Source organism: Rhinolophus hipposideros (genome assembly GCF_964194185.1).
Source record: "Rhinolophus hipposideros genome assembly, chromosome: 13".
Classification (NCBI taxonomy): Eukaryota; Metazoa; Chordata; class Mammalia; order Chiroptera; family Rhinolophidae; genus Rhinolophus; species Rhinolophus hipposideros.
The window spans coordinates 1,950,849-1,966,268 of NC_138059.1; the positions used below are offsets into that span (position 1 = coordinate 1,950,849).

Below are 15,420 nucleotides of genomic sequence, written 5' to 3' on the forward strand. Positions count from 1 at the left end.
TGCGGTTGTGGCCGAGGCAGTCTCCTCGCAGGAGGGAGTCCTGCCTCTGACTGAACAGGCCCGCTGTCCCTCGGGAACAGAGACACAGAAACTCGTGTGTCCTGATCTCGGGGAAAAGCCACCGCAGCCCGACACCAGGACCTGGGCGCCCTGAGTCCTCTGTGCTCTGTGCCCCAGGGAGGCATCGGACAGGAGTCCGGCCAGGCATGGGCTCAGGTGATGGCAAAACTGCCGGCGCGGTGCCCCTGTGCCCGGCTGGGCGGGGAGAGCTAGAGTGGGGTGAGGACCAGAGTATCCCATCCGCATCCTGCAGGAGGGCGCATGCTGTGTTTGGGGCCTGCCAGCAGGCAGGGTGGCTGCAGGGGCAGGCTGCTGTGGAGAAGGGCCTTTCCCCGGAGACCGGGGGTCGGGTGACAGGCGTCAATCCACCCAGGCACGCTTTCTGGAAATGGTACACAATCGTAGTCAGGGGCCACCCTGCCCATTCTCAGCCGGAGCCTGGGGGAAGAGGCTGGCTGCCTGGCAGCCTGGCCTGGACTTGAGGATGGCTGAGATAAAATGGCACAAAGCAGCTGAAAGCCAGGGTGACCACCACGAGACTGTCAGTGCTTTGACAGGAGTTCTCAGGACAGCATCAGTGACCCTTCCAGGAGGAGGTGACATTTCAGCTGCTAGGTCAGGAAGGGTGAGCAGGGGTCTGTCTCTCCAGACCCAGAGGGGTACCCATGAGGAAAGCAGCAGCAACCTCGAGTTCCCGAAGCAGGACTGGGTGTGGGGCCGGCGAGCTGGGGAGGAGCTGGCCAGGCTTTAGGCCCCGGGGAGCGGCAGCAAATTGCTGGGTCTCGGACCCAGAGGGCCGGCTTCTTTCTGAGGGGCTGGAGCTGCTGGACCTCGCGTGGGCACAGGGAGCTACAGGCACGTTCAGAGGCAAGTGTGCAGCCCGTGCAGTGGGGTGGTGAGAGGGCAGGCACGCAGGAGGGATGCTGGCCGGTTCCTGCGCCAGGCTGAGTGCCTGGGAGAAGCGAGCACGCCCGCCGCTCACTGTGTGCTGTGGCCTGCTCTCTCCGCAGCCCTGTTGCAGAAGTACTTGGACAACTACGACCTGAGTATCAGGGTCATCTACGTGCTGGGGACGCTGGGCTTCTCCATCGGCACGGCCGTGATGGCCATGTTTGCCAACGTGTACATCGCCATGGTGATGATAAGCACGATGGGCGTCGTGTCCATGAGCATCTCCTACTGCCCCTACGCGCTGCTCGGGCAGTACCACGACATCAAGGAGGTGCGTCTGCCGCCGTGGGCTGAGTGGGTGGGTCCCGGGCACAAGGCCGCCGGCCAGACACCACGTCAGGGCGCATTGTCAGCTTGTCTGGCTCCAAAGCTGGGCTCCTTCTCCACTTGTTTCTAGACAGAGCTCTGCGCCTTACTCGAGGGGGACGTTCGGGACACAAGGGGTCCCCCAGGTCTTTGGTTCTGAAATGGCCGCTGAAGGGGCCAGCAGAGCTGCTTTCTGCCGGGGTCAGGGTCTAAAGCACAGGGTCTTTCTTCAGCCACCTGGCTGCTGGCACCCCTGCCCCACCTGGCACCTGCCTGCAAGCTTCAGGTGTGTTCCCTGGGGTTGCTATTGGGGGAACGGGAGGCTGCCTGTCCCCAGGTCCCCTCACACACAGGCCACTGAGGAAGGAGGGGAACCTGTGGACCAGCACTGTTCCATTGAATAGAATGCAAGCCACCTGCCGTGTGTCCCCGAAAATAAGACCTAGCTGGGCAATCGGCTCTAATGTGTGTTTCGGAGCAAAAATTAATATAAGACCTGGTATTATGTTCTGTTATATTACAGTCTAATAGTAAAATAAAACTAGATCTTATATTAATTTTTGCTCCAAAAGACACATTAGAGTTGATGGTCCGGCGCGGTCTTGTTTTTGGGGAAATACGGTAGGTAGGTTACACCTCCAGGAGCCACATTTAGCAAGTGAAAAGACAGGTAAAACCAATTGTAATTTTATTTAACCCAGTACATGCCAGACATTATTTCAGTACACACTCAATGTAAAACACTGAGGTATTTGCCTTCTCACCAAGTCCGTGAAATTCAGTGTTTCCTGCACAGCCGCAGCTCCTCCCGGTTCAGGTGACCCCTTCCCAGTGCCCGGCAGCCACGGTGCAGCTGCAGCTGTGCAGGAGGCATAGACAGTCGAGGTTCAGACTTAACACCCCCCCCCTCACAGGGGAAGGAAAAGACACAGTCAGCTCATACCTTGCTCTTCCTAAACCTAAGCTATGTTTCATCTTCTAGTCGCTTACAGTTACTAAAGCCAAATAAATTCACTGATTGGGTGCCTACCAAATAGCAAAGTAACGGAAATCTCAATAGCATTTTTCTAAATAAACCTTTTAGGTGAAGTACAACGTGACTGCAGAAAAGTGCACAAATGGTAGGTGAGCAGCTTAGTGTGTGTCCGGGAGGCGAGACAGACTTGTCACCCAGTGCAGACGGTCATTGTCCCAGCCCGCCGCCGCGGGCCACTCGTGCCAGTGTTTGAACACAGTGTTGGCTTCTCCTTCTTCCCGCGTGTCTGTGATTCCTGCGGGGCCTGTCCCCGCTCCTCGTTCCTGGCTGGGCTCAGCGTGCGGCCGGCTTACCCACCCATCCTGTGTTGGGGGCCTGGGGGCTCTTCCATGCCCCTCCCCGTCCTGTGCACGTACACTGGCCTGGGGTGCGTGTCCCACGCGAGTGTGAGGCGGAGGGGCGACACTGTGGCTTTCCCACCCCTTGGTGACCACCTGACCGGGTGCTACTCAGCGGGAGTGCCGTCTGGGTCACAGCCCTGCTGTCCCGTGGGGGTGTTGCCGGCCTCTTCTCTGCGTTGGGCCGTCTGCCCTTAGGCAGATGTCACACTGTCCTGAGCGTCTTTGTACTAAGACCTGAACCCTGGTCGTGTAAGTTCTTCAACTTGGTGCTTTGAGATGATCTAGGCTGGGCTTGGCCACTTACTTTTCACCTAAATGTTAGAATCAGATTCTGGGCTTTTGTTGGAAACACATTACTATATAGATGGATTTGGGGAAAGTTAAAACTTACAATATTGGGCCCTTCTGTCCATAGCTGTGCTGTATTCTAGATGCCTGGCGTCTGTCAAGGTGCTTTGGAACTTGACGGAATCACTACGTCGTCTGTGTATGATGAGTTTTAGTTCTTCCCTTCTAACCCCTCGTGCATTTTATTTATCTCCTCGCCTTACTGCCATGGCCAGAACGTCCAGTACAATGTCGACTAGAAGCGGGAGGGGCTGGGAAGACGGGCTGAGTGGTCGCCGTCGGGTGAGAGGTCGGCGAGCTTTGTTTGCAGACCTCGGAGCTCACGTGCACCCCGTGGCTGGCCCCGCGGCCCTCACGCGCTCCCTTCTCTTGCAGTATGTGCATCACAGCCCCGGGAGCTCCAAGCGCGGCTTCGGCATCGACTGCGCCATCCTGTCCTGCCAGGTCTACATTTCCCAGATCCTGGTGGCGTCCGCCCTCGGGGGCGTGGTCGACGCCGTGGGGAGTGTCCGCGTCATCCCCATGGTGGCCTCTGTGGGCTCCTTCCTGGGCTTCCTGACAGCCACGTTCCTGGTCATCTACCCGGAGGTGTCAGAAGAGGCCAAGGAGGAGCAGAAAGGCCTGTCTTCCCAGCCCCTGGGCGACGGCGGCAGTGAGAAAGCCACGGTCCTGAGGCTTTCCCGGAAGGGCGGCCCCAAGGGGGCCCTGGAGACGGAGTCCATGGTCTGAGCCTGCTCCTGCGCACATTCCGGCGGGGCGGGCGCTGCTCTGCTTCGGTGGCAACGCAAACCCGAGTTCCTTCGCCACACGGAGGGGGGACTCAACAGTTGTAGGGTAGGTTTGAGCCACTAGGCAAAAATACCACACTAATTGTTTTCCACAATTAAAAGAATCATTTGAAATCTTTTTTTTTTTAATTGAAAAGGATCTTTTAATTTCAACTTTATTTTTTATTCTGCAGGTATATTATTCTGCATGTGTTTAAATTGTAAACCAGATTTACAATATAGACCATAAGTAATTTAGAAAAAAATAAGATTTTGCATTTCTGAAGTTATAATTGAAATCAAAAACTATCCAATGTTCTTTGCTGCATCTTATCTGAATACTCAGATGACAGTCATGTAGTCAATGACTAAAACGTTTTTACCAAATTGTTTCTCTGTGGACGCCGACAGGTATTTATTTGGACGTTCTGACAGATCTCGCCACATTCTGTTGGTGCTGCAGCTGCTGGAGAGTATTTTTCTTTATGATTGTTTTAGAAGAAAACATTTTATTTTCCAAACTGGATTTTTCTTTCTTTTTCTTTTTTTTTAGAACAGCATTTCCTCTTCTCTGAGTTTCACCGGTGGTGCCCGTTCCTGGGCCGTGGGCAGTGGTGGCGACTGCACACCAAAGATGGGAGGGGTCTAAGGGAATTCCTGGGGCAGAAAAGGGTGATTTGCAGGGTCTGCCTGGCCCCCCGCCAGGGCACAGTTTGAACTAGCAGATTCCCTCCCTGCCAGTGTGGTGTGTGTGTGTCTGCCTGGCCCCGGCACCTTTGTCCAAGGCTCCCGGGCGAGGTCGTGGAGTCTTTCATTGCACTTTGATGTGTCTTTCAACATCTGCTGGGGAAATCACAAGGGCTGAGCTGCAGGCGGGGCCACCGCGTGTGTGGGACAGCTGCCCCGGCACATGCCACATGCTGGACACTGCTGACCTCTGGGGACCTCATGGCCTGCTCCCTGCTGGGCGCTGGGATGGGAACGGTGCACAGTGAAGGAAGGAAGTGTGTGGGGCAGGAGGAAGGGCCCTCTGCCGGACCCCTCGGCGTGGTTTTTGCTTCCCTCAGAGGCGCGGTCTTGGATGTGGAGAAGAACAGGGTCACATGCTGCAGCAATGCGCACGTGGTTTTCAGGCCACTCTCCTTGGAACGAGCAGTTTCGGCGTGCTTTTTTGGAATGGTCCATCTCAGGAGAGAGGGAGGCCTCTCCGCGTCACCGGATAAAGTGACAGTCGCAATACTTTGCTGCCTCAAGTTGACGTTCTCTTTATTTTTAAAATAAAGGACTTTAAAGTGCATGAGAATCATGCTGCAATATGGTCATTCTAAAGCAAATATATATATTTCAAGATGAAACTAAGCAGTTTTGAAATAAATTACTTGAATTTTCTGTGTACTTAAAGGAATGACTGTGTTTAATGTACTCAACCGGCCTCTGTTTTGCTGCGTCTCGGCTGCCAGTGGCACTTGGTGGCTTGTGGTTTGGGTGCCTGTCCCCATCGGACACACTCGGAGGTCAGGCGTCCTCCCTCGGAAGGCCAGGATCGCAGAGAATCGACTGCAAGACGCGAGCGTTTTCCGTGTGTTAACCTTGAGAACAGCCCTGTGACTTGTGCCTGGACAGGAAGTGGCCCTCCAACTACTGAGAGCACCTGTGGCATTCCCGCGACCCCACCGCCGAGCTGGCCCGGGCGACCGCCTCTCCTCTCACTGCAGCAGGCTCCAGGCGGGTCACAGTTGCCCTTGGAGCCCCTCAGCAGCTTTAAGGTCGCAGGGCTGCTCTGCGTTGGTTCTCAGGACCACTCCCGTCATCCAGGCCACACAGCCTGGTAGCTGGTTTCTCCTGACAGAGAAAACAGGTAGGCAGAGAATAGAGGACACGGGTCGGTGAAAGGGACCCAAATCAAGATCCGAAATGAATCAAACGCGTGTGCTCCCCGCCCTTGGGCTCCACAGCCCGCACAGGCTGGTGAAGTGCCCACAGCACCGTGCCAGGGGCTCAGGAGCAAGAGGGGCTGATGGTGGGACGACCACCCAAAAAGGGCGTTATGCCTTGAGATCCCAACCTTAACCTTCACCATGACCTGAATGAACGACATCAAAGGACAATTTGTTGAAATCACTGTTCGAGGAATAACAACACTGAAAAGCAACGAGCTCATGTGCCACTCACGGGCGGCGCACACTCCTCAGCCGGCGCACACGTGAGTGGGTGCATTTGGGTAGGTTGGTAAAGATTTTGGAGCCTTTGGGGTGTTTGTGACCAAAGTCTGTCTTACTGTGTGGGTCTGCCCAGCGTGCAGACCCAGGGGACCGAGATGCCTGGGTGGGGTCGAGGGGTGGGTGGAGCTGCCCCCTGGGCCCCTCGCTCCCGCTGTGAGCAGGGGAGGTTCAGGAGCAGAATCCTTTGCCCTCAAGGCAGATTATTTCAAGATTGCACTAACTTGAAACTCTCAGAGTGTTGTCACCTTGTGTCTTAAGGAAAGCAGAGAGGAAGGGCTGGCTGTATGTGCGGTGTGATTGCAGACTGGCGTGGGTGTGGGTGTTTCTAATGCTGTACCTCAGATGGATGTGGGGGACGCAGTTCCTCTGTGGCCTGGTCACTTGAAAGGCTCTCCATCTGGTGCCCTGGCTGAAGGGAATGTCGGGTCAGGCCCTGTGAGCGTGCGTTGGGCCGGCTGGCTGGGCGGCTGGTGCCGGGACAGCCTGGAGGCCCCAGGTCAGTGGGCTGGTGCCACAGCAGGCCTCGGGAGCATGTCTGGCAGGGGTTTGGTTGGTGGCTGTGTGGTATAAACAGGCTTATTACCAACACTGGGAACGTTGGTCTGATTTACATCCTTGTTCCATCTCAAAGTCAACTAAGTAAAACTCTTAAAGAGATGCCCCAAACCGGAGACAGAAGTCTGGGCCACGTGGGAGCCTGCACGGTGGGAAGGGGCATCAGAGGCCGGTGCGGTTAAGCCAGCCAGCCTCTGCACCCACTCTTTGTCCCCTGCTGTCAGCGGAGGGACACTGCCATGTTCCCAGGTGGCTGAGGAGCCGGCAGTAGGGCGCATGTCCAGCTGTAAGTAGCCCCCCACCCTGAGCATACTAGCTACTGTCCACTGCCTCTCGGGGCCTCTGCAAGGGTCAAGGGTCCACAGTCCTTGGGTGTGTTTCTTAAAGGCACCCGTGTGTGAAGAAGTAGGTCTGGCCTCCCAGGCCCCCACGGTGGAGCCTCAGAGGGGCTGCAGGAGGCGGGAGTGGTCGGTAGAGTAGGACGTAAAGGGCAGCATATTTCTCTCCAGCTGGGGGGGAGGGGCGGGCCACAGGCCTCTGTAGCCTAGGATGTTTGTGGCGTGTGGGGAATAGAGAAAGTGCCAGCTGTTCCTCTGTGGCTGGCGGTTCATGCAGCAGTGTGATGGGGACACCTGCCCCAGACCAGATTGGTAAAACACCAAATTCATACGAGCCACGACCCAACTTCGGAAGACACACCGGAACGTGGCTTTTCCCGAGCTGTTTGACTCCTGTCCCCCCGTTGCCATCAGAACCGGGGCTGCAAGTGCAGCTGCTGTGGGGCCTGGGAAGGTCACTGCCTGTCTTTCTCGTGTTCCCTCTGCATGCATCTGCTTTACAGACATGCCCTCCATCTTCCTGCTGCTCCTGGGCCTGGGGCGGCTGTGAGGACCCCGTCCTGAGCGCCCCTGGGGGGCCACTGGCCGTGGGTCAGATCAGCAGGACCCTGGAACAGGTGGCATGTCTGGGACCCAGCTGAAAGCTAGCTGTTGTCATTACCTCTTGTGGGAAACCAGCCACCACCACCCTGGCCGGACCCCACCTCAGGACCTCCGGGACCCAGGGCCACACCTCCAGGTGCCACAGACCGAGACACTTGGTGGCAGAAGGACTGTTTGTTGGAAATGCCTCTTGTTACCAGAGAAACTCCCCGGGCGTCTCGGAACAAAACTATTTAGTTCCATTGTGAACTGGCCGCAGGATAACTTTTTATCAACTTATTAAGTTGGAGCAGTCGCATAGCTCTTGCTGATTTTAGCAATGATACCAGTGTGTGTTAAACACATGACGTTTTACGAGGAAAAGGGATTGTAAAGAAGAGTAATCTCGCACATTACTTGATTTTTTATTAGGTGGGCCAGGTGGCCTGGTGTGTGTGTGTGTCAGCGCAGAACCCTGGGTGTTGTTCCCTCTCAGGGAGACGTCGGTCTTGTGACACGCTGCTGCTTCAACACTGTTGTGCACACGGCTGTCTGTGTGACACCGTCATCGCTCCCTCCGTGCATGGGCCAGCCTGGACGTGGACCAGGCCTCCTGCGTGTGTTTCCCTCTGTTGTTACTCTGCGGTTGAATCTTAATAAACCTTTCCCTGCCAGGTGACCGTGTGGGTGTGTCTGTCACTTCCCCGCAGCCCCTCCCTCTGCCCTCTGGAACCTGGGTGGGTGCCTTGGGGGTAGACAGAGCACGCTGTGTGGCCAGGGTCTCTGTGGCCAGGGTCTCGGGAGGGTGGGGAAAAGACTAAGTATGGGCTCGGTGTTTCCCCAGAAGCCCCCCAGCTCACAGCCAGCGGAGGCCATGCCTGAACCCCCAGCACAGGCCAGCGTCAGCCCCAGCCCCCCCAGGGCAGCACTTCTGCCAGAGGTGAGGGGCATGTCAACTCTGCCCCCCTCCCGTGGCTCAGGCTGAGCCAGCTGGGATGACACCCACACACGGAGCACAGTGGTGGTGCTGGTTACCATCACAGGCCCTTTCAGGTGCCAGGCCAGGTGTGGCCACAGGCCTGGCAGCCCCGGGGTGGGCGCTGCGGCCCTGATGGCCATTGGGGAGCGCTGGAGGAAAGGTGGGCTCAGAAACCAGGCCCTGGTCACTGCCAGCCAGCACACTGGCCAAGCTGCCACCAGGCGTGGGTGTGTGGGTGTGTGCACCACAGCAACCAGGCCGGCTGGGAGTGTACGCATGCACACACACCACACACGCACACACCCCAGCTGGGAGTGTACGCACATACAACACACACACCACACACACACACACCCCAGCTGGGAGTGTACGCACATACAACACACACACACACACCAGGCCGGCTGGGAGTGTACGCACACACACACCACACACACACACACACACCACACACCAGGCCGGCTGGGAGTGTACACACACACACACACACACACCAGGCCGGCTGGGAGTGTACGCACACACACACACACACACCCCACACACACTACACACACACACACCACACACACACCCCACACACACAACACACACACACACAACACACACACACACCACACACACACACCCCAGCTGGGAGTGTACGCACACACCACACACACACCCCTGCCCCGCAGTTGGCAGCTGACTGCTGAGGAAATGAAGGGGTTGGGGCCTGTCGGAGGTCACACAGCTGGTTTGTTGAAAGGCTCTGCTCACTCGGGATGGGAGTGGAGGTGCCGAATCAGGGTGCTGGGGGGCATGGAGGTGGGAAGAAGGGGGGACGGGGAGGTGTCGAGGTCACTCCATGGTCCCAGGGTCCAGCCTGAGCCTCGGGGTGGAGGCCAGAACACCCCACCACATACACAACCTCCAGCTTGGGCCCTGCACTTGTGACCTGGGTGCCCCGTGGGCAAAAGTTGGCTACGCTGCCCAGTTGTGGGGACCGGGGGTCCAGGCACTCCCCCTCCCACTGTGGTACTGACCGCCTGTGCCTGCTGGACCAGTGCAGGCCTGGGAAGGGAAGCAAGGACCCCACCCACGTCCCCACCTGGCTAACACTAGCGTGCAGCGCCCCCTGCTGTCTGTCCAGCCCGAGCCCCACCTGGCACAGGTGCCCCCTCCTGCCCAGGGAGGGCCCCCCTGAGAGGCTGGTCCATGCCTTTTGCTGGGGTGGCCCTCTCGGGGCTTGGACAGTAGATAACAAAATCAGTGCCCCAAGCCGTACGCCCTCACGTCTGTCGCCGCATAGGCTAAGTCAGAAACAATCTTTTTAAACAAAAATTGACAATACTACGTATAGTGTACAATCTTCATTTTTTTGTTCAGCCAAATATTTGATCGCCTCTCCTTATTTGCACATGAAGATCTATTCTTGTAAAAGTATGATCAAAAATGTTTTGTTTTTATTAGAAGGTAAACATCATCGGTGTCTGTACCTTTCTGCCATTCTAAAAATTCACTAGTTTGTCTTTGTAGATAAAACCCTGTAGGATTTTTCTAGGAAGAATGGGAGGCCTCAAGTAGGACGTATGGAGACAGGAAAACTTGTTAGTGAAAAGAGTCAAATGCTTAATCAGAAATTTCACATTTGGCTTTTAACTCCCTGGCTTTAATTCTAAGCCTTTTATTTGCTGCCTGTCTTCTGTCATTAGGTCTTTAGGTTCTTCCAATAACATGGGGGGAAGACTGTGATTTTTAGATCAGGAAACAGAGCTCGGAGAGGTCCCAGAAGGTGTTCTATTCCAGGTTCTTAGAAATGATAGAAAACACGTACTCAAAGGTGGGAGTAGCTGTCTGCCGGGGAGCACGCACAAGAGCCCTGGCAGGCTGGGGGGCAGACGCAGGCAGACGGAGGGGGAAGACCGGTCTGAAATGCGCAGAGGACTGGAGAGGCGCCAAGTGCCACCTGGCTGCGGAGTGAAACGTGCCCATCGTCTGGACAGGCCGGGAGACATCGGACCCGGCTGCGTCCACACAGCAGCACAGTGAGTAGAGATGGCGTCTTGTGAATTTCAGCACTGTGCGTCACTCCAGTGTAGAATTCAGGATTAATCACGATTTGGGTCTTTTTCTGATTTCAACTTTGTTTTGCCTTAAAAATGAACTTCACAGAGGTATAATTTACATGCACTAGAACTGACCAATTTGAAGCAGTAAGTTCTGAGCAATGAGCTCAGTGTGTAACCACCACCCAACCACCATACAGAATTACTCCAAAAGTGCACATATGTCCTCACTCCGAGGGTCAGACCCGAGAGGATAGAAAGCACATGTCCACAGCAGCACATTTGTCACCCAAAAAAGTTCCCTTGTGCCACCTCTTATCCGTGACAGCCGCTGATTTGCTTTTTGTCACTATAGTTTTTGCCTTTTCTTGACTTTCATACCAACAATGACACAGTATAGTGTTTTGTGACTAGTTTCTCATTAAGCATAAATGTTTTCGACCTATCCATATTACTGCAGGTATCACAAGTTCCCTTTTTTGGTGATTAATAGCCCATTAAGTGACTATTCTGCAAGCTGTTTGTCCACTCAACAGTTGATGGCCATTTCGACTGTTCCTGGTTCTCAGTTGTTATGAACAAAACTGCTGTGAACATTTGAATATGAAACTTTATATAAACGTGTATTTTCATTTCTCTTCAATAAATACCTGAGAGGGATTGCTGAGTCATATGGTATGTCTATTTTTAACTTTATAAAAAGCTCCAGACTATCTCCCGGTGGGGCGGTACCATTTTGCCTTCCCACAGCAGTGAGTGAGGGTCCTAGGTGGACCACAGCCTCGTTCCCCAAGTTGTAAACATTTCAGCCATTCTCTGGGTCTGTAACGGGACCTCATTGTGGTTTTAAGGTGCATTTCCTTAGATGGTGAACATATTTCCCAGTGAGTATTTGCCATCTGTGTATCTTCTGTAGGGACATGTCTATCCTAGTTTTTGTTTTGTTTCTTCATTGGTGTGTTTTTCTTATTGTTGAGCTTTAAGAATACAAGTCCTTTATCTGATACATATTTTGTGAATGTTTTCTCCCAGGCTGGGAAAGAGATGTCTGCCTTGTTCCTGATTTTAGAGTAAAAGCATTTAGTCTTTCACCATTGAGTATAATGTTTGCTGTGGGGTTTTCATGGCAACCCTTTATCCAGTTGAGGAAGTTTCTTTCTATTCCAAGTTTGCTGGGCACTTTTATCATGAATGGATGTTGAATGATGTCAAATGCTTTTCTGAATCTATTGAGATGAACTTGAGATTTCGTTGAGAGCTTGTGAAGATGGTGAAGTCCATCAGTTGGTCTTGAATGTTATACCAACCTTGTATTCCTGGGATGAACTCCACTTGGTCACAAGGTATTAACCTTTCTATGTATTGCTGGATCTGATTTGGTCTGGAGTTTTTTCTTTTCTTTGTAATATCTCGTCTGGTTTTGGTAGCAAGGTAGTGCTGGTCTCAAAATAGGGCAGGACGTAGTCACTCTTATCATATATTTGAAAAACTTTATTGTGAATTCTTTTTATCATTTTCTTCATATGAAGGTTTAAACTATGGGTTAAACTTCATTATAAATAAGGCTATTTGGTTTGTCTCTTTTTGAATTGAGCTTTAGTTGTTTGTGTCTTTCAAATAATTTTTCCATTCCATCAAAGTTGTCAAATTTATTGGCATCAAATTAAAAATATTCCATGATAACCTTTTTCAACAGTTGTAGGGTCTGTATAATGCATGGCTTTGTGTTTTGGGGTTGTTTTGGTATTTAATTGAGGTGAATTTGCATACGGTGACATGCGGAGGTGTAAATGTGCCATTCCTAAAGTTTTAACATGTGCATACATCTGAGTGACCGACTCGTAGGTGGGCCTCTCCCCCATGTGTGTCTGCTCTGTGTTCCCTCTTCTAAGACACTTGTCATTGGATTTAGGGCCCACCCTAATCCAGAAAGGCCTCATCTCGAGATCTTTAACTTAATTATATATGCAAGGATCCTTTTTCTGAATAAATTCATTCACAGATTTCATGGGTTAGGACATGGACACATCTGTCTGAGGGCCACTCCAGTAGCTATCACATTTTCATTTGCTCTTAAGATTTTCACAAGAGCCCAGAAGCAGCCTGGGAAGGAATGTTCTCTGAGCTGTTCCCAGGCCCAGCAGTGGCGTACCCTTCTGGGTCTCCAAACCCGCCCTGTAAGAAGGAACCGTCTCCCTTTTACAGAGGTCGGGACACATGGCCAGAGCCCCAGGCTGCCTATCTGTTCCAAGGCACAGAAACCCATAGCTTCCCAGAGCCTCTGCCTTGCCGCCTGGGGGGTCCCATGGCATCACTGCAAGAAATGCAAACATGCGTAGGCCGCAGAGGTCATACAGCGTCTCTGCCTGGCTCTCCAGCTTGCTAAGGCATCTAGAAATGAACAAAAGTCTTACACTTTTAATCCAGTCCCCAGGTTGTCATTTGATATCAGCCGATGTGTTCATGTCTTCTGATTACAATCCTAAAGCATCACTGTGTGATCAGCTTTACAACGTGCGTAGCTGTCCTGGGGGGTGGAGGGGTGGGCAGGCTTTTCACTGGGCGGTGAGCCATGCTCACGCCCAAAACGAGCTTTCTTTTTTGTTGTCTGAAATACGGCTGCAGAGCTGGACTTATATTAAAGCAGACTGGCTTCTAGGTCAAGACAAGCATTTTTTGGTACCAATTTAATTTAGGTTTCTCAAGCCAAGGCAGGGAAGGCACTGCCTCTGTTTACTGAGTGGCTCATGTAGGGCCCTCCGTGACAAATCAGGAGGGAGTCTCTCCAAAGGCACAAAACAGTGCCCTTTGCATTTCAACAATGCCCACCCCCAGGAGCCTGTCTGTCTGCATAACACAGACCCTACACCTGCTGCAGCCCACTTAGTCGCATTACTCCACTGGTCACCTTGTTTTCTCTTTTACATAAACAACCGCTTCCTAAAAGCCTTTCTGTCTACCAGCTGTGTCGAATGAAGTGACTGGCAAATAAGATGTGGGAAGTTATCAACAAGAGGGAGGAAATGAAGAGTCTGCATTAAAATCACTCGATGGGTGCTTACGATGAATTAAGAGCAAATCTAAAGTGGCCCTGCAGTATTTTAAAGCTCTCTCCTGCCAGTTAATGTTCAATAAAGTAAGGAAACTGGACATTCAGTGTTTAGTAAAGTTTATTATTGACAAGGTGAAAATACCTGGTTTACGTGTGGCATTAGATCATTTATTTCTGACAGGCTTTTACTGGAATTTTTCATGTGTTTCCAAAAGCAGAATTCAGCCCTCCGCCCTCCGCCCTCTGCCCTCTGCCGCTGGCCGAGCGGTCCTTCTGGATGTGGGGAGCACACCCTCTCGGTAAGCAGACTCTGGGAGTGGGCCGCCTGGCTGTTTTCAGCACCACATTCCCAGAACGCCCCAAAATGCCGGTCAGTGGTCTGGACCTCGGTCAATGCCTGGGTCCTGTAGACCAAGCCAGAGGCCTAGGCCGAGCTCATGGTGGAGAAACGGCAGACGCTCTGACACGTGGCCATTCCGGGGGCCTGATGTGCTGCCTCAGAGACCTCTCGGGGAGCGAGGCCCAGTGTGGAGACGGAGGGTCCAGCAGGCTGCGGGCACCTGCACACAGTGCCCCCTCCATGTCCGGTAACCATGCCGACACCATCCTGATGCTGTAATAAGAGTGCACAGGTCTTTCTTTGCAAATATTTACTTATAGCTAATAAGATCGTCTAGAGTTAAACAACAAAGCACCGTCTCCATATACATATACGCCGTTTGCAGCAGACGTCGATGGAGTGAAATGCCCAGCAGCGTCCAGTGAGGGATTCACGTGGCAGCAACTCGACTGGGGAACCAGGTTACACGTCCTGGCTTATGTTTTATTATTATTTAAAAAAAATTTATATGTCCTGTTTTAGAAGGAGTTTTTCATCTGTGCTCTTTGGTGCAAAAGACTCTCTGGGTTTCATTATAAAAATTTTGCTTTAGTTAAAAAGAAAAAACAAATTACAGAGCTTGTCTCACCCGCCCACCCCCACCCGGGCAGCCGTGCCAGTGTTGTCCCTCTCTGGGCAGCTTCGGTCACCTCTGACGGGGGACAGCAAGGCGGGCACAAAGTGGTCATTTAAAATCACCCCTTCTCATGAGCTGGCTGGAAACGGAGTCCGTGTAAGGCTGGAGGCCCCCATACGCTGGTGCTGAGTCAGTGTTTGTTGAGTGAATGAATGAAGTAGAGGAAAGGCAGAGCTGGGAGGTCTGCAGGTCAGGTGTGATTTGACTTAAATTGCTTCCCGTTGGCTGCAGTGCTGGCTCCTGGTTGTGGATTCTGGAACTTTCTAGCTAACCTACAGGATAACTTCTCAGCCGAGGTTGTCACAGTCAATCCAGTTGCCTGTCTGAGAAGCACCCCAGCCTGAAATGCTGTTGGTGCAGTTTAATCAGGAAAGTCCGAGAGAGAGTCCTCATGGGTCTCACAACAAGCCGGAGAGCCCACAGCCTCCCGCCGTGGACACCGGCAACCAGGAGCCTGGCTCTGGGCCCGCCTTCTCTGGGAAAGCTCTGGAAAGCAGGCGAACGGCGCAGGGCCTCGCTCACAGAGCCCGGCTCTGACCGGCTCATTCACCTGTTTACTCGACGTTCCAGATGGCGATCTTCCCTTCCTCCCTGCCTGACCCACTCAGCACGTATCTGTCCTCGGCCGAGCACAAGGTCTTCACAGTGTCGGTGTGGGCCACCAGCTCCTTTTCCACCTCCTTCCTCTCAGCATTGATCACGTAGATTTTCCCTCTGGACTTCCCCTGCGACAGCCCTGTGCCGCCCACCCAGATCTGCCGGGAGAAACCGAGGGGCATCAGCCACACACAGCCCGGCCCCCACGTGGGTGTGCTGGGTGGG

At 53.2% G+C, this 15,420-nt stretch overlaps 2 protein-coding genes across 4 annotated transcripts in view; one reads left to right on the forward strand and one right to left on the reverse strand.

Annotated features, from left to right (window-relative positions):
* Positions 1 to 8,185, forward strand: part of SLC45A4 (solute carrier family 45 member 4) — a 52,181-nt gene extending 43,996 nt beyond the window's left edge. Inside the window, exons 8-9 of the mRNA XM_081071078.1 lie at positions 1,071 to 1,282; positions 3,418 to 8,185. Coding sequence (XP_080927204.1) covers positions 1,071 to 1,282; positions 3,418 to 3,771 — 566 coding nt within the window. The 3' untranslated portion in view covers positions 3,772 to 8,185. The remainder of the gene's footprint in view (positions 1 to 1,070; positions 1,283 to 3,417) is intronic.
* A 4,388-nt stretch (positions 8,186 to 12,573) lies between these two features.
* The window catches only part of DENND3 (DENN domain containing 3), a 46,164-nt gene continuing 43,317 nt past the window's right edge, over positions 12,574 to 15,420 (reverse strand). For 2 of the 3 annotated variants that reach the window (XM_081069951.1, XM_081069949.1), the window contains exon 23: positions 12,574 to 15,353. In XM_081069951.1, the coding sequence (XP_080926077.1) occupies positions 15,153 to 15,353 (201 nt within the window). In that variant the 3' untranslated portion in view covers positions 12,574 to 15,152. The remainder of the gene's footprint in view (positions 15,354 to 15,420) is intronic. The other variant, XM_081069950.1, reaches the window with a different exon arrangement.